General features: G+C 42.1%; 3 protein-coding genes across 6 annotated transcripts in view; all 3 read right to left on the bottom strand.

Moving 5' to 3' along the window:
* Window positions 1-1,067: 1,067 nt before the first annotated feature.
* Window positions 1,068-5,887, bottom strand: LOC308328626 (uncharacterized protein). Its single transcript, XM_080782601.1, has 6 exons — window positions 5,828-5,887; window positions 5,311-5,395; window positions 4,412-4,559; window positions 4,171-4,327; window positions 3,486-3,615; window positions 1,068-2,906 (listed from the first exon to the last, which is right to left on the bottom strand). The coding sequence occupies exons 2-6, from the start codon at window positions 5,318-5,320 to the stop codon at window positions 2,017-2,019; spliced, it is 1,335 nt and encodes a 444-aa protein (XP_080638727.1). The 5' UTR covers window positions 5,321-5,395; window positions 5,828-5,887; the 3' UTR covers window positions 1,068-2,016.
* A 3,915-nt stretch (window positions 5,888-9,802) lies between these two features.
* Window positions 9,803-15,682, bottom strand: LOC308328348 (uncharacterized protein; the record flags this gene model as incomplete). Its single annotated transcript, XM_080782124.1, has 7 exons — window positions 9,803-11,483; window positions 11,780-11,900; window positions 12,401-12,557; window positions 13,883-14,018; window positions 14,353-14,443; window positions 14,716-14,784; window positions 15,602-15,682. 7 exons carry the CDS (start codon window positions 15,680-15,682, stop codon window positions 10,378-10,380), a joined length of 1,761 nt encoding a protein of 586 aa, XP_080638250.1. The 3' UTR covers window positions 9,803-10,377.
* A 2,813-nt stretch (window positions 15,683-18,495) lies between these two features.
* The window catches only part of fam135a (family with sequence similarity 135 member A), a 38,289-nt gene continuing 30,812 nt past the window's right edge, over window positions 18,496-25,972 (bottom strand). For all 4 annotated transcript variants that reach the window (XM_080781429.1, XM_080781431.1, XM_080781430.1 and 1 more), the window contains 8 exons: window positions 24,953-25,643; window positions 24,419-24,582; window positions 23,773-23,864; window positions 23,565-23,662; window positions 22,875-23,026; window positions 21,960-22,070; window positions 21,757-21,870; window positions 18,496-20,485 (listed from right to left, as the gene is read on the bottom strand). In XM_080781429.1, the coding sequence (XP_080637555.1) occupies window positions 20,280-20,485; window positions 21,757-21,870; window positions 21,960-22,070; window positions 22,875-23,026; window positions 23,565-23,662; window positions 23,773-23,864; window positions 24,419-24,582; window positions 24,953-25,643 (1,628 nt within the window). In that variant the 3' untranslated portion in view covers window positions 18,496-20,279. The remainder of the gene's footprint in view (window positions 20,486-21,756; window positions 21,871-21,959; window positions 22,071-22,874; window positions 23,027-23,564; window positions 23,663-23,772; window positions 23,865-24,418; window positions 24,583-24,952; window positions 25,644-25,972) is intronic.

The raw sequence follows: 25,972 nt of genomic DNA, 5'->3' as shown, positions 1-25,972 counted from the left end.
TGTTTAGAGTCAACACTAGAGAAAGTAGAAAATGCTAAAAGTTAAAAACATCAAAGTACCGAAACAATGTAATTCATTAAACAATTCCTGAAATGGTAGGCCTACTTATCATTGGTATTCACATACTCACCTTTTTTTATCATCATCTAGCTGACCATTTAATTGCACAAAATAATTTGATCATTTTGGAAATTAACTATAACATCTGTGGGTTTGACACTGATGAAGACAGCATCTTAGCATAACGATGAAGACATTGATGAAGAATCTTCGCCGTGGCGACTTGGTAAACTGGCGAGTTTCCGGTATTCTTTCTGTGGTGTTAGGGTTAGGCAGTGTTTGTGAGGTTCAATGTTGGGGTTTAGAATGGAATCAAGGCGTAACACCTGGGAAAAAGTGAGTCCCGTCCCCTGCCATGGTTGTTTGTTGCCCTTTGACCAGCACTCAGTCATCCCCCATGCGCACATTTGAGCAAACACCCGAGGACAGAAGAAGCTGTGTTTTACGTAAAGTTTTTAGACAGCCGGTGGATGGAAAAGAAGCTCCACCTCCGCGGGTGACTGCCGCGACGAACAGATTCCCGGAAACGCTCTCCTCCGCGGCAGTCAGCCGCGGAGGCTCCAATGTGCCCATGGGGATCCTTCTCTCAAACAGTAGCCTAATTTAGGGTCCCCTCCCTGTGCATGAGGGTCCCTCCTCTTATGTCATCCCACAATGCCCTCTGCAGAGTACGTTGAGATGAGGAGTTGGAGCTTCATTTCCATCCACCAGCTGCCTAAAAAGCCGGAAATGACACAAAGGACAGCTTCTTCTGTCAGAGTAGTGTCAGAGTCTGTGGCCCTGCCATTTCCCAGGGATACTGAATTCCCCAAATCAGCTGGTTGCAAAACTGCTTTTTGGCAGGTGGATAAAAAAAAGTACAATAACATAAGTAACACAATATTGAAAAAAAAAACAATACTCAAAGTATAAGTCCTGTATTCAAAAATGTAATTGAGAAAAACACAATTACAAAAGTATTTAGTATCAATATACTGGATAGTTTCACAGTAAAAGTATTTCTCAAACTTTGGGGGAGTGTTTTTTTGGCAATTTTAAATACAAACCAGGAAATGAAAGGTAACCTACATTCTTGATACACTTACAATGCTGTTGTAGTGCATATTCACACTCCTTATTTACTTTAAAACAAGTAGCCTTTGGGCCCTTTCATTTTGGCTCATGTTTCATTTGGATGCCCAAAGGCAAACTGGTTCTATGCAAGTAGTGATTCATGTAGCACTACATGTACAGTATATACACAGTGGGAGAACAAATTGCTAAGCTCTGTCCGTCTTCAGCAACAGCTCCAAGTCATTTACACTAGGACAATCAGACAAATTGATGTCTCCAGGTTTGAGTGTCTTTGTCTTGGATCTCACTTAGGGCTGTGTGATAATTATGACTGAATGATATGAAGAAAATGTATGTATGTGTGTGTGTGTATATATATATATATATATATATATATTGTAAGAGCCATGAATTGGAAATGATGTTCGATGGTGAAATGAGTGGGCTGTCACGGGTGATTAATGTGGATGATTGACAGGCAGGGGCGGACCTGTTTCATTGAATACTTCACCCATAGTTCACCTGTTTCACACACAGTGAGAGAGAGGGGGTGTGTGGGAAGCCGCACTTTTGTTGACCGCTTTATTTGCTTTATTTATTTACTTTATCTAAGTTGGATCGCTGTGACTACTTTTCTTTATGTTTGAGCACCGTTTCAGTTATGCACCTACCTTCAATAAAACACCTTTAAAGCATTATTTTGGACCCAGCGAGATCCTTTTGTTTGGAGCGCGTCTGACAACCTGGCCCATCCCATCGCCTCTCAGCGACTTATTTATACATCTATCTCTCATAGTCGCTCAACATATATATTTAGATTAATCTACATCAGCAAGATTAAGTTTTAAGATTACAGGTTCTAAATATCAGTTTAGATATATAAATTTCATTAATTGCCCCACCCTAATCTGACGATGTGAGCACTGGATTTCTTTTTGGCCTTCCTCTGGGCCTACCAGTGAGCTTTTTATTCCCTTGCTTTGTACACTTATTCAGTTCCTTTCCCATCTCCTCCTCGGGGTTGTACTCTGGGTCTGACATTCTTTGCTCAGCCTCCTCAGAGTCAGCATCAACAGCATTGTTCTCCATTCCAAGTGCTGCATCCAATTCAGCCTCAGAGCCATACTTTTTGGTCTTCTTCCTGCGCCCTTTCTTTCCTTGGTCAGGACGGTCTTCTCCGTGGTAGCGCTGGACGTGACTCTTCAGGCTGACATTGTGATTAAAGCTCTTTTCACACTGTTGACACTGGTAGGGTTTCTCTCCAGTGTGGACACGCATGTGGGACTTGAGGTGACTTTCCTGGCCAAACGAATGTTTACACACCTCACACGCAAACTGTTTTTTCCCCGTGTGCACCACCATGTGCCTCTCCAGTTTATCGCGATAAGGAAACTCCATGTCACATATGTGACAGACACAATTTCTGGTGCCTCTGTGACTCTGCAGGTGGTTGCGGCGCTCTATGCTTTTGGCAAACACCTCCGGACAGTCGGGACACTGGTAGGGTTTCTTTGCGGGCAGATGGAGCTTCTCGTGTGCAATTTTGTCAACCCTTAATATGAAGGTTTTGAAGCAGAAGGTGCACCTGTGTATGTAGCCTTCCTTGTGGATCCTGCCGTGAATCTTGAGACGAGACTCGGAATCGAAAGACTTGCCACACCAATTACAAGGATACGGCTTGGGATCGTATTTATCACACTTGTGAGTCTTGTTCCGAGTCTCGTCGAGTAACTTTCCACATTGGGGACAGAGCTGGCGTCCATCGTCTTCTTCAAAATCATCAGTAATAGTATCTGAGTAGAGGTACAACAGTTAATCAAACTAATCTATTTAACATATTCTGTACAAAGAAATGCTAATTTAATAAAATAATCAATCCAAATGTCATTAAATCAAAGCTAGTGGTCACATGTGGCATCGCAACATGCTGTGAGCTTGTATATCTGCTATTTTCACTATTTTTGCACAATATTGTTGTGCGATGAAGTATACAATAGTGGTAATCACTACTTAAATCAATTTGTTAATATATATACTAACCTATAATTAAAACCCAACAAATTACCCCAAAAAGAAATCGATAGAATAGTTAACCCATTCTGACCGGGCACCCATTTTGGTGTTGGCATCATGTTATGCTTTAGCTATTGAAAAATAGCAGATCTACAAGCTCATATCGCGCCACCGAGTGGCGCGATACGAGCTTGTAGGTCTGCTATTTTTGAAAAATTCGAAGAACGACTGACATTTTTAGAATCTGATCTCAGGTCAGAATGGGTTCATCAGACCAGTGTGTGTCCCGTGGAAACCTCGTATGAATCTGATCTCAGGTCAGAATGGGTTAATAGTAGAGTACAGTGGCAGCCCTATACCTGAGTCACTCCCTGTAAACTCGCTGTCGATATCGTATAGATCCTGGGGATGGAAATCTTTCTTGTCTGAATTGTCCTTTGGCACTTTCTCATTTTCTTCTTCATCCCAGGTGTATTCTGAAGGCACTACCTGTAAAAGATACATTAAAGAATGTAATCTCTGTTCATGTAGTTTAATCAAATCAAGTAGTCCAATTAACCACTTAGTCCTGTTTTAGGCTATACTTTGTTGTACAATAGTGTCACACATAGTGAAAATGGCATGAGGTGTGAGATTGTAGAGCTAATTGTCACAATTACAAATAATAGTAGTTGTTCATCGTAATCAAGGCAAGGTGAGCTTGTACAGTAAAAAATCATGATTTTTGAGGGGCGCCTCCTATATACAGCTTTTGTCCCCACACGTCTCAAGATTTGCCATTGACAATGAAAGGGGAATTCAGGTCAAATGTCCGCTAAATCTTGTCCCCATACTTCTTAAGTTTTGCCATTGACAATGAACGGAGAAATTAGGTCAAAATTCTAACCAACCACAGGCAACAGGCATTCTGATTGGCCAGTATGAGATGATGCATATCAATTTGGGGGTCTTTAACGTGAAAAAAAATGTTTTATTTTCATTTAATTTTTTTGTACTGCTGGTATTTCTGTCTCTATAAGAGAAGACCTTTATTCCTCCTCTTACCTTAGGCTTCCTCTTTCTTCCTCCCTCCTCTCCTCCGTCTGCAGGCGTCTCGCTGGCTGCATTCCTCTTCTCTTCTTTCTCTTTCTGCTTCTGCATGTACTCAGCGATCAGGTCTGGACACTCCAGGCTGTCTTCTGGTTCCCATGTGCTTTCCTCCCTACACATACAAGGACACACACACTCTTATCTCTGCAATCTAACTATAATTTTGAGTTTGAGTAGAAAGTTGTCTGAGACTCACTCTGAGAAACCTTTCCACTTGAGGAGGTACTTCACCGTTCCATTCATCTCATGTCGATCCAGAACCTTCTCCACCACATACTCCTGTCCTTCTTCCACTGTCACCGTCACTGCAGCCTGAGACTCCTCCCCCTCCTCTGGAACCGCCACTGTAAGGTTATTATAGTTAACGAAAACGAAATCAAAAAGTTAAGTTAAGTTAAGTTAAGAACTGAAATCATAGACAAAATGCCCTTAGTTTTTGTTTGTGGACGGTTGGTGGTTCATCTGTAACGGAATACATTTTTAACCCATTTTGACCTGAGATCAGATTCTAAAACAGTCATCAAAATCCTGACAGTTTTCTGAAAAAGCTATATTTATGTCGGTGGTTCTTCGATTTTTCAAAAATAGCTAAAGCATAACATAATGCACACCAAAAGGGGTTCCCGCCCAAAATGGGTTAAATGCCATCTTGTGTTATGATGTTATTACACAATAATTACCTTTTCAATCTTGCACCTGACAAATAACCAAAAGTATCAAACTAACACTAAAACTAATAAAACTAAACTAAAACAAAGCACTTTTACAAAAATAAATAAATAATAACCCGCAAACCTATAATAAATCTAAACAAACTAAACAAAATCTAAACTATAATGAAAAATCACACCTGTGTGAACTGAACAGTGCAACTATGCTGTTAATGTAATAGGTAGCAGACTGTACTGAACTCTAGTGCAAACCTCAGGTCACTCAGTGCTAGCCACCCAACAGTCACCCCAGGTCACAGAGCGCTACTGCAGCTGTCCGTGCTGAGAGACAGACAGACAGACATGGAGACACACACACACACACACACATACACACACTATTGGAGCGGCTAGGTACCGCTCAAAAATCCCAAACTATTATCACCTTGCGCCATAGCAGCCTGAAACGTTAGCTCCACCTCAGCCTGAAACTGTCCCTCCTCCTCCAGAATCGCCACTGCAGCATGAGACTAGGGATGGGACGATATGAAAATTAAATTACTTGTTATGATTATTGTGGGGGAAAAAAAATGTGATTAAGTATTATTCTTGATAAACGAAATGGCACTTTTGTTTACCACTTGACACGCAGCATCCCTATTCTGGGGGGAACGTTCGCCAAATATCTACAAGCTCGCAACGTGTTGCAATGCAACACGGTGTGAGCTTGTAGATCTGCTATTTTGGCAAATCGATTTGTGGTAGAGTGAAATAAGAGCATACCAAATGTACTTGTACATATACTTAACAAGGAATATATACCATGGATATATAGAGGGTTTAGGTGGTATTTGAAGCTCGAATTTGAAGCTCATCAAAAGCAAATTCATCCTGGTGTATGACATGATTCCACGATACATTTTCATCACGATGAACAATAACGATTATTGTCCCAGCCATACCTTAAACTTCTCCTCCTTCTTCACCTCCTTCACCTCCTCCTTCTCCTCCTTCTTCACCTCCTTCACCTCCTCCTCCACCTCCTCCACCTCCTCCTCCTTCACCGTCACTGCATCCCAAGGCTCATCCTGCTTCAACTAGTAAAAAGATACCAAACATTTTTAGCAATGTTTCACATGACATTACAGCCACATTATAAATAGTTTATGGTTGAGCAATAGAAGGCGACATGCGCCTCGGACGATGACCCTCCACACGTTAGTTTGTTATGTATACTCCAGTTTTAGGTGATAAAGGCTACATGAAGACGTCATGCCACAGTGATAAGCGCCATTTTAAATATCCAATACATGTATTCGTTTTAACCTTAATTTATATAGCACCTTTCAAGAGACAAACAGAACTGCAGCCTCACTCCCAATCTTCCACCTCTGAAAACCCACCTTTTCAGACTCCACCATATGGCCACTTGCTATTTTTGTTATTGCTTAATGTAAATCGCTCTGGATTAAGAGCGTCTGCTAAATGCCTAAATTGTACAACCGAGGACACTTTACATCAACGAAATAGCTGGGCAAATGTCCATACATTTTCAAACATTTTTCTAAAATAGCGGAAATAGTTGATCTACAAGCTTACAACACATTTTTTGGAAAGAAAAAAAGATGAAATGTCAGTGATTTCTTTGTATATTTAAATTATTTGTCATATCTGCCCTGTGCAATTTGTGCTTACAAAGCCTAGGCAAACAGAAATGGGCTACAAAATGTAACGTTTCAATGTTCAACGCAAAAAAACACAATTAAATCGGTAAGTGGAATTGTTTGTGAGACTATTATTGATCAAATTAAAATTTTAATCAAGACAGCCCTACTGAAAGCTCTATCTCATGTTTAGGTCAGGGTTAGTAATTTCTGAACAATGGGAGAGCTTTAGAGTTGAGGAACAGTTTGTCAGTGATGTGGAACTTAACCTGTCAGGAAGCCATTGGAGGTGGCAACCCTTAGATCTCCATATATGGATATAAGTCAGAACATGTTCTGACATTCCATATGTTGAGCCTTCCCCATCCATCATTCCTCTTCGATGTCTCCCTTTTGACTTATACCTGTCCATTCAAACTCTAGACTGCTAGCCAAAGTTATTAGTGCAGCCGGCGAAAACTAGATTTCCCAACAGGCCCTGTTACGGACTGTTCTGAAGTCTAGGGGTTTACTGCCCATAACATGTATGAAAGAACAACACTGCTAATAAAAGAGGCCTTCTCCAGGCCTATATGTTTTGTGGATGCAGGAATATGGGGTGAGGGGGTCCTCTCTGTACACCCAAAGCGAGAGCTGTGTGTGTGTGTGTTGGGAGGTAAGTCAGATTCGTTTCTGGTGAGGGTTGGCCTCACAACAGGATCTGGAGACAGTCGTGGAGGAGAGGGTATACGGTTCGGGGAGCTAAGGCCGGGTTGCTTCACTGCTTTTTGCAGATGATGTGGTCGTGATGGCACCATCGGTCCGAGACCTTCAACTTTGACTGGATTAGTTTGTTGTCAAGTGTGCGGTGGCTATAGGATCTGAGGCCATGGTACTCAGCAGGAAAAAGCTGTAGTGCGACACTGGGGGAAATTTAATGTCACCTTGTTGACACTTAGTTTATTAATGAAATGTGCATATTTTAACACCATGATGATTGTAATGAGAAAACCATTGTTTTTTTTTTGCGGCGCTCCTTTGTGTGTATGTATGAGCACGGAATGTGCTCAGCTGATTGGCTGTGAGCAAAGATATAAAATATTTTATAACAGAAGCAAAGATATTGGATCTGCTGTATTGGTGGCGGCCATTTTTAAAACATAATATTTCGTAAATGAAGGGTGATGCAACTCGTCTCTTCACACCTGTGTGAACTGAGTGGGTACTTTAAAAGGTGAAATAAGCATTTAGGAAGAATTTCCCCTTAATAGACAAATAGACAAAAGTCGTAATAAAAAAAATACCTTTGGTTTAGCAGTCTGTGGAACTGCGTTTGCCTTCAGTCTAGTCCGTTCTATTTTTCGCTGTGTTTTTTTTTTTAATCGTCTCAGACCGTGACCCTTCTTTTTATGTAGCGAGGCAGTAGTTTCTTCTTCTTGTTGTTTTGGACGAAAATCATCTGCCTTGAAGTGATCGCTGCAAATAATGCGTCCTTGAGTCTGCTCATCTGAGCTATTGAGATCCATCTGTAGTGCTAGAAGCCAACGTCTCCTCAAATCAAGGTTCTTCAGATTAGGTATCTTATGAAAACTTTTTCTCTTCAGAGTTGACTTAGTCTTTGCGGTTGAACAGCCTGGATATATACAACGAGGCATGTTGTTGCTCAAATAAATGAAACTAGACAACTAGGAATGCTTGAGACGCGTGCGAATGTAAATAAACCATGTAAACAAAACACAAGTCATAGGCGGCGGCGGGGAAGAGCAGAGCACAGAGTTGAGTTGAATCTCGTCTGGAATCGACTACCTCTGGGATTACACGTAAAGGCTGGCCTAGAGTGAAAACAGCGCATGCCGCGGCATGCGTGAGTATTTACGATGCGTGAGTATATTTACGATGCGTGAAAAAAAGAAAAAACTATCTAAATACCCACATTAGAAGGAAGACAAGTTAGAGTCGTTAGACAACCTGCGCAAATGCAAGCTGTGGGAGGGGAGGGGAGGGGGGAGTCAGGGGGAAATGTAGAGCAGGGGGCATCTATGACAAAAATCAAGGGCATATGGATGATGGCACAGGGATGAAGGTAGATGCATTGCATGGCCAGTGTGTTTTGGTGTGGTGTTCTCCTTTAAGTACATTTTAAATTTAAAACCATGTACTTTTGATGTAATGTGAGCTACTTTTATACTTTTACTTAAGTAATTTTCTTATTGGTTACTATTGCTTAAGTAACTTTCAAGTAGAATAACTGTACTTAAAAAATATATATTTTAGTACTTTTTCCACCACTGCAATACCCCTAAACCCTAACGGCCAAACCTCACATGGAAACCACGGTTGAGTCTTCTTAAATGGCCACGCATCGGGAGCCAGGGGTGTCTTAACCGGCCACGCGCATGTGTGTCTGTTGATATAACCTGGGTATAACGTAGCACTAAGGTCCATAGCTCTAAAATGCCGTCGGAACGGCAAGAGCTAGGTATTGTCGTTACCTGTACTCTTTGAGTCCGTGGAACTGCTTGTCTCTTCAGTCTAGTCCGTTCGATTCTTGCCTTTTTGGGTTTTAGTTTTCTCAAACACCTTCTTCGCTTTAGTGAGGTTTGTTCTTCTTTTGGGTGAAAATCGTCAGGCTCGAAATGATCACTACAAACTAAGTATCCTTTAGTCTGCTCTGCTGTAGTATTGGGATCCATGTGTAAAACCCCTAGCCAAAGTTTCCTCATTCCCTCCTCCATAAACGGTATTCTATGAAAACTTTTACGAGCTTGAGAAGACTTTGTCTTTCGGGTTGAGCAGCCAGGATATGCACACTCCGCCATCGTGCTAAAAATGAAATAGCTAGGTAGATTAAAAAAAAAGATATGGTAAAGGTTTGTAACCACTGCCAGTGAGGGCAGTGTTTTTGTTTTGGCGGAAATTGGCGCTTCCTACTCTTCTTCTTCGTGGGGTTTTGTGGCGGTTGGCATCGAAATAGTTGCATTACCGCCCCCTTCTGTTACTCTTAATTGTCTTACTTACAGTCTATCACATAAACCATGGACATAAACCAGTTTCTTTAATAAATGTGATCACCGTGCCTCTCCCCGTATTGGCGGGTGGGGGCCAGAGGTAAAACATTTGCAATAATAATTAAATAAGTAGCAATAACATAACACATAAAAAAAAAAAAAAACAATACTCAAAGTATAAGTCCTGAATCCTGTATTCAAAAATGTACTTGAGAAAAACACAATTACAAAAGTATTTAGTATTAACATATACTGGATAGTTTCACAGTAAAAGTACTCAACTTTTTTCAACATTTCTCAAACTTTGGGGGAGAATAACAAATCTAATAGCTCACAAAGCTACAAGTTGTACAACAAGTGTTTTTTGGCAATTGAGAAAATGTAACTACAAACCATAAAATGAAAAGTAACCTAAATTCTCGATACACTTCCAGTTCCAATGCTGTTGTAGTGCATATTCACACTCTTTATGAAAGGAGCACAGTGTAATGTTAAAACAAGTAAACTTTGTTATTAATTAATCGTCAAATGCTCATGTTTCATTTGGATGCCCAATATTATTAGTACAAGGACACACTGCCATCTAGTGGGCGAACTGGTTCTAAGCAAGTACTCCAAGTAGTGATTCATGTAGCACTACATAAGCAGTGGGAGAACAAATACATGTTCCAATCTCTTCTGCAACAACAGACAAACAAATGTGCAAATTGCTACGCTCTGTCTTCAGCAACAGCTCCAAGTAATTTACAGGACAATCAGACCAATGGATGTCTCTCATTGTCCAGTTTGAGGGCCAAAACCGTATTGAATCTCACGATATATATATTCGATATATACAGTATTTTCAGTTAATTGCCAGCCCTAATCTGAGGTGAGCACTGGATTTCTCTTTGGCCTTCCTCTGGGTCTACTGCTAAGCTTTGTATTCCCTTGCTTTGTACATGTCGCATCCAATTCAGCCTCAGAGACAATCTTTTTTGGCCTTCCTCTGGGTCTACCACTGCGCTTTGTATTCTCTTGCTTTGTACGCTTATTCAGTTCCCTTTCCATCTCGTCCTCAGGGTTGTACTCTGGGTCTGACATTCTTTGCTCAGCCTCCTCTACATCAATAGCACTGTTCTCCATTCCAAGTGTCGCATCCAATTCAGCCTCAGAGACAATCTTTTTTGGCCTTCCTCTGGGTCTACCGCTGAGCTTTTTATTCCCTTGCTTTGTGCGCTTATTTAGTTCCTTTCCCATCTCCTCCTCAGGGTTGTACTCTGGGTCTGATGTACTTTGAGCCTCAGAGCCATTCTTTTTCGTCTTCTTCCCACATCCGTTTTTTCCATGGACAGGACGGTTTTGTCCGTGGTAGCGTTGGACGTGACTCTTCAGGCTAACGTTGTGATTAAAGCTCTTTTCACACTGTCGACACTGGTAGGGTTTCTCTCCCGTATGGACGCGCATGTGGGACTTGAGGTGGCTTTCCTGGCCGAAGGAACGTCGACACACCTTGCACGCAAACTGCTTTTTCCCTGTGTGCACCACCATGTGCCTCTCCAGTTTAAAGCGATCAGGAAACTCCATGTCACATATGTGACAGACACCATTTCTGGTGCCTCTGTGACTCAGCAGGTGGCCATGGCGCTCTCTGCGCCTGGCAAACACCTCTGGACAGTCAGGACACTGGTAGGGTTTCTTTGTGGGCAGATGCAGATGGAGCTTCTCGTGTTCAATCTTGTCGACCTTTAACGTGAAGGTTTTGAGGCAGAAGGTGCACCTGTGTACGTAGCCTTCCTTGTGGATCCTGCCGTGAATCTTGAGACGAGACTCGGAATCGAAAGACTTGCCACACCCATTACAAAGATAGGGCTTGGGATCGTATTCATCACACTTGTGAGTCTTCCTGAGAGTCTTGTTGAGTAACTTTCCGCATTGGGTACAGAGCTGCTGTTTTCCTCCATCCTCTTCGTCAATCTCATCAGTATCTGAGTAGAGGTACAACAGTTAATCAAACTAATCGATTCAACAGAATCTAATTTAAAAATCAATTAATAATCAATCAAATATTTGTCATTACCGGTAAATCAAAGCTAGTGAAAACAGACACTTAATTCTACAAGGTCACAATGTGTGGCAAGTACTGTATACAATAGTGGTAATTACTAATTAAATCAATTTGGTTAATTTGGCATATAAACTAACCATTAATATAACACAACAAATTACCCCAAAACAAATCGATAGAATAATTGATGAGTACAGTTGCAGCCCTGGCCTATACCTGAGTCACTCGACTCGCTGTCGATATCGTATAGATCCTGGGGATGGAAATCTTCGTCTGAATTGTCCTCTGGCACCATCTGACTTTCTTCTTCATCCCAGGTGTATTCTGAGGGCACTACCTGTAAAGGATACATTAAAGAATGTAATCTTGTTCATGTAGTTTAATCGAATAACAGAAGTTAAACTAGACTAAATCAAGTAGTCTAATTAACCACCACTTAATCCTGTATTAGGCTATACTTTGTTGTACAATTGTGTCACACAAACAGTGAAAATAGTGTGAGGTGTGAGCGTGTAGAGCTAATTGTCACAATTACAAATAATAATTCTTCATCGTAATGAAGGCAAGGTGAGCTTGTACTATTTTCCCAAAAAATGTAATGTTTAAATGTTATCTTTATGGGGGACCTTAGCAAGAAATCTTGTCAGATGGGGGTCCATGACCATATCAATTTGGGGATTTTACATGAAAATGTTTCAGAACCACCATTATCACCGTTATCCTAGTTGTATGTCTGGCACTGTTTTATTTTAATTAAATTTTTTTGTACTGCTGGTATCTCTCTCTCTCCTCTGCCACTCAATAAGATAAGATGAGTCCTATTCCTCCTCCTCTTACCTTAGGCTTCCTCTTTCTTCCTCCCTCCTCTCCTCCGTCTGCAGGCGTCTCGCTGGCTGCATTCCTCTTCTCTTCTTTCTCTTTCTGCTTCCGCATGTACTCAGCGATCAGGTCTGGACACTCCACGTTGTCTTCTGGTTCCCACGTGCTTTCCTCCCTACACAAACAAGGACACACACATAGGCTTATAGATGTCTGCAATAGAGTACCAATGTACCTGATGTCACCCCCACTACCCCTGGGTTATTATTTTTTTGTATTGGAAAACCCCATAGGCAAATCGTAGACTGCGTTATATAAGAACTGTGTTCCAAAAATAAACAACCGCAGAGATTTTTGTCAGGCATGTGACTCTGTGTTGTTTATGACATTGAGTTACATTTGGAGGAAAGAAACTATGTCTTACTCTTTGGATAAATCAGTACTTTTTTCCACTGTCAGTTGATGCTTCATACTGAAGGTTAAATCAGTGAGTTAAATCGCCAGGGTGGTTTGTTTGTTTTTGGAACACAGTTATTATAATATGATCAATCTAAGAATCCAATACAAAAAATAATGCCCAGGAGGATAGTGCCCTCTAGTGGCAGTGATGCCAGACTTCAGCGCTCTATTATACAGTCCTGATTTGAACCACTATCCCTGATTAGTCCAGGATTGAGCACTGCAGGAAATTAACACATTTAGACCTGTTGTAACCTATACATTGTTATACCTTTCAATCCGGGAGCTACTTCTCATTAGTTATTGCTTATTATAGCAACATTATTTTAAAAAAAGATGAATTTGAAGTTTTTCAGAAAACGTACGTTATAGAAGGTGTTTTTAGAATCGGCCTCAGATATAAACATTTTTTATTATAATGTTTTTCTCCCTTTCCAAAAAATAAAAAAATTCTATTGGCTACATCATTGTTTTATTCAATGATCTTTCTTACATTTGGAAACGGTCAAGAGATCCTGAGGCCTAGTCCTTAATGAAATTCAAGGCCTGACCACAACAACACACACTCACGAGATCCATTAACAGATCACAAGACGTTCACGAGATCTGATGTCCACGTGGAGTGACCGTGCACACACTGACCACTTAGGATACAATTTTGTACTATTGTACTATTGGCCATCTATGATGTAGCTAATATCAAGTGACTGATTATATATGGACAGAGTATTGGGTCGGTAGACAAGAAGGAGTTTGTTCCACACAGGGAAAGAAATCACACTTGTGTGAACTGTGAAGTGAGTGGCACCTTTGTTTCCTTTTGTACGTCACAGGGGCATGCTTAAAGCAAACCATAGACCATAGTCCATGCTGATTTGTTGAGGGGGAATGCTGATTTTTGGGGGAACATGAATTAAGACAAACTTTAAAAGTCCATAGACTTTGCTGCCACATGACGTCATAACTGAAAGCCAGACGTTGGAGGGGCTAGCACCTCGGTAAAATGTTTAACGTGCGAGGAGAAAGTTGTCCGAGACTCACTCTGAGAAACCTTTCCACTTGAGGAGGTACTTCACCGTTCCATTCATCTCATGTCGATCCAGAACCTTCTCCACCACATACTCCTGTCCTTCTTCCACTGTCACCGTCACTGCAGCCTGAGACTCCTCCCCCTCCTCTGGAACCGCCACTGCAAGGTCATTATTAGTTACGAAAACGACGACTAAAATTGAAAAAACTTTTTCATTTTCAAATGCCATCTTGTGTTAAGATGTTATTACACAATAGTACTTAGCTTTTCAATCTTGAATCTGACAAATAACCCAAAGTATAAAACAAAATTAAAACTAACACTAAAACTAATCAAAACTAAACTAAAACAAAGCACCGTCACAAAAATAAATAAATAACCCACTCTAGAAATGAATTGAAACTAACTGAATTAATTAGAAAGAAAAAAAATCTAAACAAACAAAACTAAACTATAATGAAAAATCCAAAACTATTATAACCTTGCGCCACCGCAGCCCGAAACTCCTCCTCAGAAAGCTCCACCCCAGCCTGAAACCCCTCCTCCTCCGGAATCGCCACTGCAGCATGAGACTAGGAATGGGACGATATGGAAATGACATGTGATTATTGTGGCAAAAAGTGATTATATGCAGCATCCCTATTCTGGGGGGAACGTTTGCCAAGAGATAGCTAATCTACAACTTACAAGCATGCAAAGTGTTGCAACGCAACACAGTGTAAGCTTGTATAGTTGAAGCTCAACAAAAGCTAATTCATCCTGGTGTATGACGGAGGACAATTTCACTATACATTTTGTTATCTCGTTAAACAATAATTACGATTATTGTCCCATCCATCCATACCTGAAACTCCTCCTCCCTCATCTCCTCCTCCTTCACAGTCACTGCAGCCCAAGGCTCATCCTCCTCCAACTAGTAAAGATATACCAAACAAATGTAGCAATGTTTCACATGACAGCCACATTATAAATAGTTTATGGTTGAGCAATGCAACATGCGCCGATCAGCTCAAACAAGGGTTTTTAAATACATTTCGCTCCTATTCGACAATTTTGACGTTTGTGTAAACATAAACATTGCCTAACACAAGCATTGAAGACGAATGCGAGGACGCAAATTCTGTTTGCCCGGATGAGATGATGTATGATGATGATTAAGAGCACCCCTCACTTCACACAGGTGTGAAGTGATCGAATACTATACTGTACGTGGTTTTTCCCCCCTTTTTTGAGGGGCACTATATATATCCAGCTTTTGGTGTCTGTCCACAGAGTTTGTCCTGCCTACACAAACATTGAATTCCCATTGACTATGAATGGAGAATTTTACGTCAGTGTCTGAGCAAATAGTGTCTATTTTACGTCATTGTACGATAAGAGCTCCCCTCACTTCACACGGGTGTGATTTACTTAATAGAAGTGTATATTTGTACGTCATTAAATGTTCTGGTGAATTGAAAATGGAGGACCCCCACGCTCATATATTCTGGACTTTTAAGATACCCCAGACTTGTTCCTTTTTGTTTTTATTGCTGGGAAATACCCATGAAGAGTTTCTAATACATGATAAGCTGTTCTCGCTCGCTGTCCGGGGACGTTTTGACCCCTTGTTTGGGAAAACAGTATCATAGTGTTTTAAATGATACATTTTAGTTGTAGAGCGCAAGAATAATGTTTTATGGCATAGGCCTATAAGTCTTATCAGCCAGGGTTCCTTTTTACAAACCAACCTTGCGAGATTTCCCGGCCACGACTGGAGAACACTGAACACTCACAAACTCCTGAACTGAGAGGCTGTCAAGTTCCTCCATGATCGCTATAGTATCCTACCGAGGCTGCAGATGCAGTAGCGACCGCGGGTTTAATTTAATTTAATAAGTCACTTCCTTCCAGTCACAGTGCCTAAGGTGTACGTACTTACTGTAAACAAAAGTATTTTCTTCTTTTTGGTATGGCGGGTTACACCCTCTGGCGCCACCTACTGTATAACATTGTTTCTACCATATTGGCTCCGACCCAAAAAGACAACCCCTTGGTATTTGCATTTCAGTTTTGGGATGTTTTAGGAATAATAACTGACAGAACAAATATACAATAGGGCAGGCTATCAACACAATGTAGGCTATAAACATTTCATATAGGATAAGAGGTGATAACACAATCAGTGAGGCGTATAGGGATGCCTTGCTTAGTACGTAAACATACATCTGTTCTGCTTCTTTTGACAGTTGATGCTGATGCCCCAGGCTCCCTCTTTTGGGGGAATACAGATGGAACAGCGTCCTCCTTCAGTAGTGCCTTTGCTTTCCTAGCTTTGCCTTTGTCCATCAATTCTGCCATTAAATTTCGGTGGAAGTCATCTGCTGTAAAATGTTCACCGCACACCCGAAGACGTCTGAGTTCAGCTGGATCTGTACTATTTTCGCCATACCGGGGGTTTTCAATAGCTCTCAGCCACTGCTTACAAAGCTCCCATCGACCCAATTTAGGGAACCGGTGAAACGACATGACTGAGATGACTCCTTCGTTAAACTTCTTTCTCGAGTCACACCCAGGCACAACACAAAATGTTGGCATTTTGTATCCTATAGACAAGCGGACACACGTTTCAAAATCACTACTATACTACTGCTGCTATTACCATTCGTACTACTACTGATAGTACTACTACTGCTATTACTATTACTACTGTTGCTAGCTACTACTGATATTACTATACTAATACTCAAGCTCCAAAAAACTGTTCCTTCCTGCTTCCTGGGTATAGGGGTGGAGTGATTGTGGATGTGTCGTGCAATGCACTGTGGGTATTAAGGAAATAAGTGCAGGGTGCCTTGTGCATTTAAGGATATCATACTAAAATATGACAAAGGCCTTGATATAGCCTAGTGCCAAAATTGCACTTTAAGTCTAAGACAATTTTTCAAATATTTTATTTTGTAACATTTTGGTGACAAGATAAGGTTTAAAATGATGTGCTTTTTCCCCCCTACAAACTGCTTAGCCTTGTTGTCCTTGGCTCTTGTTTCATACAGTATTTCACATACAAGAGCCATAGAACGGTCGTAATTACTTTCTATTCGGACGCAAGCATGGCGGCCTAAATGTGATAAATGCTTGTACTCACCCATTAAATAATTCCAAAGACGTGGAGTGAAATATGGTCTAGTTTTATATCCATGTGAAAGTTCTGGCACAAAACGTGTATTTAGTCAATTATCTCCATATCTCTAGCACCTGCACATGCAGCGTTCTTGTTTAACAGGTGGCATGTTAAAGGGCCATGCAGTTTACACCCAAATGACAGGGTGGACAGCAATGTCAGGGACACAAAATAGAATATCATGATATAGGAATATAACTTGTGGAAAATCAAACTATGTAAAAAGAATAATCTATAATAGAGTTGTGTGTGGGAGTGAAACATGCCAAAATCACATACATCCAATACTCCAACTTACCGCCATGCAGTGATGTGGCTCACTTCCGGCAGGGACGACAAAGGTCAACGGAACAGCGAACGACTTCAGAAGCTTTGATCTCTGGTGTCCTCTGGACGGGATCGTACGGTAGTCGTCGGGAGAAAAGTGGTCTCCACACACGCGCAGATCCCGTGAAATTAAGCAGTTCCTCACTCCCGGCGACTCCACGTCGTTTATGTTCATAGCGGCCAGCCACAACCGCAGAAGTGCAGGATCTCCACAAGGCAGTTTGTGAAAGATCACCGATGATCTGGTCTTCTGTTGGTTGAAGCATCTCGGATATGCACATACTTTGGGCATAGCCTATACTTGCAAGTTGTCCCTATAAAAAAGTGACTTAGTTAACTTATTCTCTATCAATCTCAGAGAGAAGCCGATAAACCGAAAGAAGAGGCACGCCCAGAGTACCAGACGAAGTTAAACACTTAACAGTGCATAGAATAAAAATCTGCACACCAGTATTGCTGGTCAAATCGAAATGCACTACTTTTAGTAACGTTTTTCGAGCCACAACAAGGCTCTTCCTCAAGCTCTGACCGTTATTTTCTATCAATTACACAACCCATGAAGGCATGGGTTTTTCGTTTTGGTCGCATTCCTGAGCCAATAATTTGATGACCAGCAGTGGTCCCCTATGGAGACACAAAGGAGTCTTTGTGTCTCCATAGGGAACCCACTGCTGCCTGCTGGTTATCAAATTATGGGCTCAGCAAAATCCACCAATTCAAGGCTTCATGGGGTGTGTGATAGCAAGTAATTTTTTGGGTGAACTACGGTGGGATTTGGGAAGCATGCCCAATGTGCATACCAGAGATGCCTCAATGCTTATGTTCTATCAATTACACACCCCATGAAGCCTTGTTTGTCACAATCCTAAACCAATAATTTGATGACTGGATGGCTGGTCAGTAGGAGACTCCGCTGGTCATCAAATTATTGGCTTATAGGAATGCGACATCACAACAAACAAAAATATATGACATCCACTGCCCTGCATAAATGTATAACCATTGCTGTGATAACAAAAAAGTTAATGCAACAGTACAATAAATGACAGTACATTTTGAAACTATAGGCTGCAAACTAAAAGGGATTAAAAAAACATCACAAACACCGTAATAATAATGCATATTTAATGGTAGTGTCATGATGTATACATCACTGACCAGGAAATTATACCTTTTTTTTATTCAAAATAATACTTTCCAGTTTAAACACATAAATAATCCCCAAATGACAGACACCAAACAAATACTTGCCCAGTGGTTCTCAAACCGTTATTTCCAGGACCCTCATATCTCAGAGCTTGCAAGTGGAACCAAATGGACCCATAGGTAGAGGTCAATCTGTGTAGGACCGTGGAGTTAGAGGACTGTTAAAAGCAGTTGTTAACCCCAAAAAAGCCCTCCGTGTTTTTGTCGCATTCCTGAGTCAATAGTTTGATGACCGGGTCATTGGTCGGTACGAGACACAGTAGGGGACTCTTTGATTCTCCGCTGGTCATCAAAATATTGCCTTACAATGTGACAAAAACATGATTATTTGTGGGTGAACTACTCCTTTAGGGGTCCATTTGGAACCCCTGAGGGTCCCCGGCTTGCACCCCACTATGAGAATGTAACCACCATGTGCTTCTTGATCCACAATGGCCCTGACTTAGTTAAAACCCCATGATAATAAAATGTCATGCTGGAAGCAGAGCCTTCCTCTCCCAACACCAGGCTGGGGTAAAGGTTTGTGCACAACACACTGCGATGGCAGGGAAACAGCATTGGCTTTTGGTATCAAGACCGAAAGCCAAGGCGATGAAATCTGAACAACTACTGTGTATATATACCCCTATTTTGACAGCAGTCCGTGCCTTTTTAAAAAACAATGGAAAAATTTGTTGATACAAAAGTAAAATTGTACAAATGGCCGACGTTCTCCGTACAAAAATCTTTGTAAAATGCAGTCGTGTGGTACAAATCAATGCAGTGTCATCTATTTTGTGGAAACTTTCTTTTTGTCCTCCAATGACATGTGCAGACTTTACTTGGGCCAGCTCATCGAAAACCCCATCTCCCATTTTTAGCAGCTACAGTTCCAGTTCAGCATCTAAACGTATTTTTCTTTTAAAAGGATATGTTGATTGAGAAACAAAAATAAGGGATAGTCCAAAAATAATAATAATAATAACAATCGCTTACTGATCCCATGGAGACTTAAATTCATGGATGTGTTTTAGTTGTTGTCGCGCCAATAACATTATGACCAGCAGCACGGTTCCCCTATGGAGACACAAAGAGACTGCTTTGTAGTTCCTCAAAGAGTCTCATTTGTGTCTCCATAGGGGACCACTGCTGGTCAGTAAATGATTGGCTCAGGAATACGATAAAAACCCCCAAAAGAGAATCCATGAATTCAACTCTCCATGGGGTGAGTAATCGATAGGAGAAAAAAAGACATTTTGCCGGTGAACTATCCCTCAACATTAATAAATAACACTGACAATAATATACCTTTATGACGAGGGGGGGGGGGGGGGACAATTTCCACAACATATGAAATCAACAAACAATTGTTTAGAAAAAAATGGCAGTATAAAAATAAAAATGAAGAACTCCATATTCACTAATATACCAATAAAAAGGAAATGACTTGACTGTTTTGTTGTTTCTTCCATGAGGAAGCAAATTATATACTATATAGACAAGTGATAACCCACAGATACAATAACCAGTCAGGTTTAGATGCAGTGAGGTAATAGCTCCACATTCTTAAGCCGTTAAGATACCTTGTTGCACGTAGAAGATATCCGACCTACAAGTTCACAACGTGAGCTTGTAGGTCTGATATTTTCGCAGAGGTGGCGGCATCATACAACCGGACATAAAATAGGCTTTACTTGAGTTTTGTTTTTTTTGACACGCGCCGCCGCCACCGCTTATTGAAAGAACCTAAGGCCCGCCACCAGGAAGAACTTCTCCAGGAAGATCTCGGAATCGAGGACAGCGATGTGCGCCGCCCGGCCAATCAGGGAGTTGGCCGTGTTGGGCAGGGCGTGGATGACGTCGTAGCGCACCAGGTTACAGTCTTTGTTCTGGAGCACGGGCAGCAGAATGTTCTCGATCATCTCAGCGTATACGGGACCTGGCGTTGCACACGTGAGTGCAACGTGAAGAAAGAAAGCGGGGGTTGCTTTTGTACCAGTCGCGTCAGTGTCATGCAAGAAAACAGGACTGGGCGATACAGACTAAATAAAAAATTGGCATCACGATATCTGTTAAGCAAATACCTCGATATTGATACTGTGATGATATTGTGGCGATATACTTTAATTGTTTTTTTTTAAATAACAGCTTGTAGATCAGCTGATTAAGCTTTCTTCTTTTTTTCCCCTTTTCATTTGAAAATATAAAATAGAGCTTAATTAAGGCCCAAACCACAACCAAAAATTCGCCATGCAACTTCTTGCAACCAAACGGTTGCGAGTGGTTGCATGCAACCATTATCCCCAATGGCAGTTGCAAGGAGTTGCATTGCTGTGACATGTCCTTTGTTGCGACTAGATGCATTGGTGTGGTTTAGGCCTTGAACTAGCTAAAGACAACACTTGGGCCATATCACGATATCCAAAATATCAGATATGTCACGCTACACCATTTCATTACATGAAAATTACACAATGTGTCGCATTATGCGACGCATAAGCAACTCTATATCTGACCTCAAATCTCAAACCCTTAGATCTCCATATATGGAGTTGACTTGTTTTGACATTCCATTATGTTTATCCTTCCCCACCTGTCCTTGTTGGGGGGGCCTGTTCTGACATTCCATATCTTGATCTGACCTCATCAAACCCTGTACACTCAAGACACGCTCCATATATGGCCAGTACATAATTCATTCCATGTTGATCTGACCCCCCCCCCCCCCCCCCCCCATGCCAAAGTGCCAGTGCTCGCCCAGCAGTCTGCCGTCCGCCGTCACACGCCGGATGCGTGCACCTTTAGGGCGAGGTCACTTCTCGGCCTCAGAGCGTCTTACGGGTGGTTAATAGGCTAAAACAGTAGGAAAACACCACATGTTCTCTTTTTGTAGCTATATTACAGCAGTGGCGTCATGCTCGTAGAACGCAGCACCACGGCGTGGTACTAAAAATAAATAATGTGACGTGCACGCGCAGGTACGGAGCAGAACAGTGCATGTGCATGCACGCTAGAACGCGTTCCCCTAGAGATTCAAGAGAAGACACACCTAACCTTGCATCGCCAGACTTTCCAAGACGCACCAAGTACCCAGTGGTCTAGGTTTACTGGCGGTGGGCGAAAGAAAATCACCATTACACCACTGAATAAAATAAATATAATTCAGTTTGTCATCTGATATGAGGAATCTCCACTCTAGCCTCAACTCACCTGACTGTTTGTCTTTTAATGCAGTTTTGCACATTTCGATGCGGGCTGAGTGATAGGGGACGTAGCGGTCCTGCAGCGAACCCACCAGCACCACGTTCTTGAAAAATTGCAGACCTTAAAAAAACAGAAAACATACATATTATTAACAGTTCAACCGACTTTAGCACATTGATGTGTGTCCATTAGTTAGAAAAAAGACGGACCAGATTTCTTGCTGAGTTTATAGAGGAAGGTTTGACGAGGATCAGAGTGGTCCCGGCACGTCAGTTGGAGGAGTGACCCGGATTTCTTCCACTTCTGCATGAACCAAAGGCCTGGGAACAAAAGAAAACAACAATTATTCATCAAGGTTGGATTTAAATCATTAAACGTTGCTGTCATCCATGTCTCTCCTGGTCTATGGAACCGCCTGGAACACTCGCAGTGGCCATGTATGACAAACGTGTGTATCTTGCCAACCGCTCATCTGATTAACTTCAGTGTACAGTGTTGATTTTGTTGATTAAAACTATGACGAAAAATGTTCGGTGACTGCCTTTTTTCACTGACGAAAACGAAATAAAAACTAAGCTACATTGACTAAAACTAAGACAAAAATAGAATAGACTATTTCGCCTACAGATAAAAACTAGACTAAAATGTTGGGGAGAAACGAGTGGTGAACAGATCCAGTAGAACTAAGAGACAAGTCATTTTATGTTTGGTTGCTGTCTAAAAATAAAAGATCTACAAATGCACAAGGTGTCAACACTGCGACACGTTGTGAGCTTGTATATTGGTTGTTCTCAGCATGCAACCAAGTGTATAAATCAGGCATTACGACGACATCGAGGCCAGCCAAAACACATTTTTTATGTCAAAATCAAAACGCAGACTACAACTACTTTATGACTAAAATATGACAAAAACTAAATGGAAATTTATTCAAAAGAGTATGACAAAAACAAAATCAAACATTACTGTCAAAAATCAACCCTGCGGGTGTATTTCCTCTAGCATCCAAGGAATTCGATTAGATGAGCAGTTCTCCAGAACCGGCCCACTCAAAACTGGCATGAGATCATGGTCACTGCACAAAATATATAACACCAACAACGATAATAATTCATGCCACTTACCAGTGTTGACCAGAGCAGAGCTGTTGTACAGTGTGCCCAGATGAGGTCCAGAGAGGGACAGGAAGGTGTGCAGTCTACTCAGGTAACACTTGAACCTGGGTCTGGTCAGCACCGATCGAACTATGAGGTTCCCCAAGGAGTGACCCACAAAACTGCAGGAGGACATACCAGACGTACAAACTGTTTTTCATTTCAAAGGCCCCCATAACTCTGATAGACTCGTTACAGAGCTGTAAAGGGTCCATCTGGAACCGCCTCAAGGAACACAGAGGGGACCACACTTTGAGACCCACAGGACATTTCAGTTTGCTGTATGGCAGTACCGACAGTGGGTTCTCTTTTCAGCCTGGACTCTCTCTTTTACGAGCGTTTTCCTCCAGGTGGGCGTGATTTGGAGGTTAGGTTCAGGCATACTCTCTGTGAGGTTAGTCTTTAGGCATTAGAACCTCGCCCACCTGGGCAGAGGAGTCCCCTTCTCAGCCAGAAGGGGAAACAACTATTGAGGCAAGTGATTCTGATTGAACAAACAGATGGGCGTGTCCACTAGAGGGCGACATTTACTGTAATACTGGCATTTCAGGGTTGAAGCTTGCACTAGGTATATACAGTAACAGTATGTACACATAACAGCACTTAGTTGCGCAAGTATTCTTACTATACACAGTTACACACATGGATAGGACATCTTACCTGATCTTTGACACTGTGAGGTTGTATATCTGGATGTACTGAACTATTTCATCCAATAGCCGGTCCGTCATTGACTCAAAGTCTGCAAAAGTGTCGTTCTGTCAAAGAAATTAAGACAAATAACATACAGGTTATTGGAGGTTATTGGACTGCTCCACTGGGTAAATTCCTTGAGTCTGTGTAGTCATTTGTGGCCAAAGTTCATTACCTGGTTCCTCTCCGACATGAGGAAGTCTATGCGAGCTCCAGGGAGTCCCATTTCCAGATATGTCTTCACCAGTCTCAGGTCTGCACTGTTGCCTGAAAACAAAAAAAAAAGAGAGGAAAAAAAGAAAGAAATTAACAGTGTAATTCAAGGGGTGGTGTTTTATGGAATTCAAATGAGGGAAATCAGTCATGGCAACTGAGAACTTAACCCTCCTAGAACATTAAACCCAACTTTTGACCATCACAAAACCCGGGTTTACCCATAAAAATATGAGGTACTCTTTAATATTTCATCATGAAATTCCACAAAAGAACGAAAAATAGATATCATGGGGCAAAATCACAGTGAAATATGTGGATATTATTTTTTTAATATTCCTAAAATAAATAAATAAACTGGGAACTCCTCCTTTGGTCCACCCATTCCTGGTCCAGTGAAAAAAGGTCTATCAGGTGAAATTCACCCGAGAAAATAAGGGAACAGGGCAGGGAACTTCTATGATGAAGGGTCTTTCATGAAGGTACTGAAAGAACCACCCACCTCAGGCATCAGATTCAGCAACATTATGAAAATCACAAAAACATAATTGTCCGGGTGAAAATCCCCCGGGTTTAGTGTTTCCAGGGTTAAATGCATGTCTCTTTACCGTCCAGGCCGTGCACACAGACGATGAGGTGGATGCCCTCGTCGCAGCAGCCGTCGTCGTCGTCCACGCTGAAGTAGGGCACGGTGGACGCCAGCTCGGCCACCTCGCTGTACAGGAAACCAGGCAGCTTCAGCTGCTTCAGCTCCTCTTTGGCCTGGACGAAACTGAACCACACCATGGAGGGAGAGCACAGTCACAACAATATATATATATAGAAGCCACTGTATAAGCTATGCAAAAATAATTATTTACAGGGTTTACAGGATTGCAGACAAACAGGCTTAGACATACATGCCCCGAGTATCAAATCACATGTTTGACAAATGTGTGTTCAAGCATCAAGCATATTTGAAGGCTCTTTATGTTACCAAATGGATTCCAGTGCATTACCCTAAATCCCTGTGTGAGATGCAGTGGTAGTTTGTTGCAAACTGGGATGTGTGCCATGATTTTAAACGGGGAGGGGGTGACCTGAAGTAATCAGAGTATGGTTGAGCATGCAGTGTGATAAAAGTGTTTTATAAAAAGACTCACGCTTTCATCTGCGATGTGGGCACGCTCTCGTACCAGCGCACGCTCGATTCGAGGGGGACGGAGGCACAGGAAGGCCTGCTGGTCTGCCGGCAGCCAGCGCCACTGCCCGGGGTCGGGGCGGAGCAGATGGGGGCTCTGGGTAACAGCTCCCTCGGTTCTTGGAGGAAACCCAGACCCAGCTGTTCAAACAGCAGGCGACTGGCGTCTACTGCAGCGACAGCGGCCGCGTCGCCCTCGGCCGCCTCCTCGTCATCGGCTACGCCGTTGACGAACGCGTAGCCGTCGCCCTCTTCGTAGTAGCCGTTCTCGATCATCTCGTGCTCCCCCTCTTCGTCGTCGTCGTCCTCCTCCAGCGGCGGCCCGACCACTTCCGTCACCGGCGCGACGGCAGCGGTCGTCTCCAAGGGGCTGATCTCCGATACGTCCGTGCTGGAGCGCGAGCCAAAGTAGTTCTCCACCATGCCCTTCTTCACCAGGTCCGTGCTGCTGCTGGTGGCAGAGTTGAGCTTCACCAGGTCCGTGCTGCTGCTGGTGGCAGAGTTGAGCTTCACCAGGTCCGTGCTGCTGCTGGTGGCAGAGTTGAGCTTCACCAGGTCCGTGCTGCTGCTGGTGGCAGAGTTGCTGGAGGGGGCTTCGCCGCGGGTTCCTCGGGTTGTCGCTCCCTCGTCTTCCGTGACACCCGTTGGTAGGGCTGTCAACATAACAAATGGAAGTTGACCATTAATTGTCACACAATTTAACTGTGTTTTGGGCATTGAACATCGGAACATATGAATAATAAAAAATACATTTGTTTGCCTGGTAATCAAAAAATGCACAGTACAGGGCAGATATGACAACTGAAATATACAGAGAAATTACTGACCTACCGGTATTCATTGTTATTATACTGTACTTACTAAAATAGCTGAGCTCGTTTTATGTAGGAAACTCTTTCAACATGGAAACGGTTATGACGATTATGAGAAAATAATCGCAATTATCTCAAATAATTACAATTAGACGATTATGTAATAATGA

This window comes from Protomyctophum bolini (assembly GCF_963924005.1).
Source record: "Protomyctophum bolini genome assembly, chromosome: 14".
NCBI classification, from domain to species: domain Eukaryota; kingdom Metazoa; phylum Chordata; class Actinopteri; order Myctophiformes; family Myctophidae; genus Protomyctophum; species Protomyctophum bolini.
Note: the sequence above shows the minus strand (reverse complement) of the source record. Positions and strands in the feature narration are given on the sequence as shown.

Excerpts from the sequence above, each read along its gene's own strand:
- LOC308328626 (XM_080782601.1), bottom strand. Across the intron at positions 4,328-4,411 it reads AAGTGGAAAGGTTTCTCAGA|GGAGGAAAGCACATGGGAAC; the intron begins GTGAGTCTCAGA and ends TTGTATGTGTAG. Across the intron at positions 2,907-3,485 it reads GTTTACAGGGAGTGACTCAG|ATACTATTACTGATGATTTT; the intron begins GTATAGGGCTGC and ends ACCTCTACTCAG.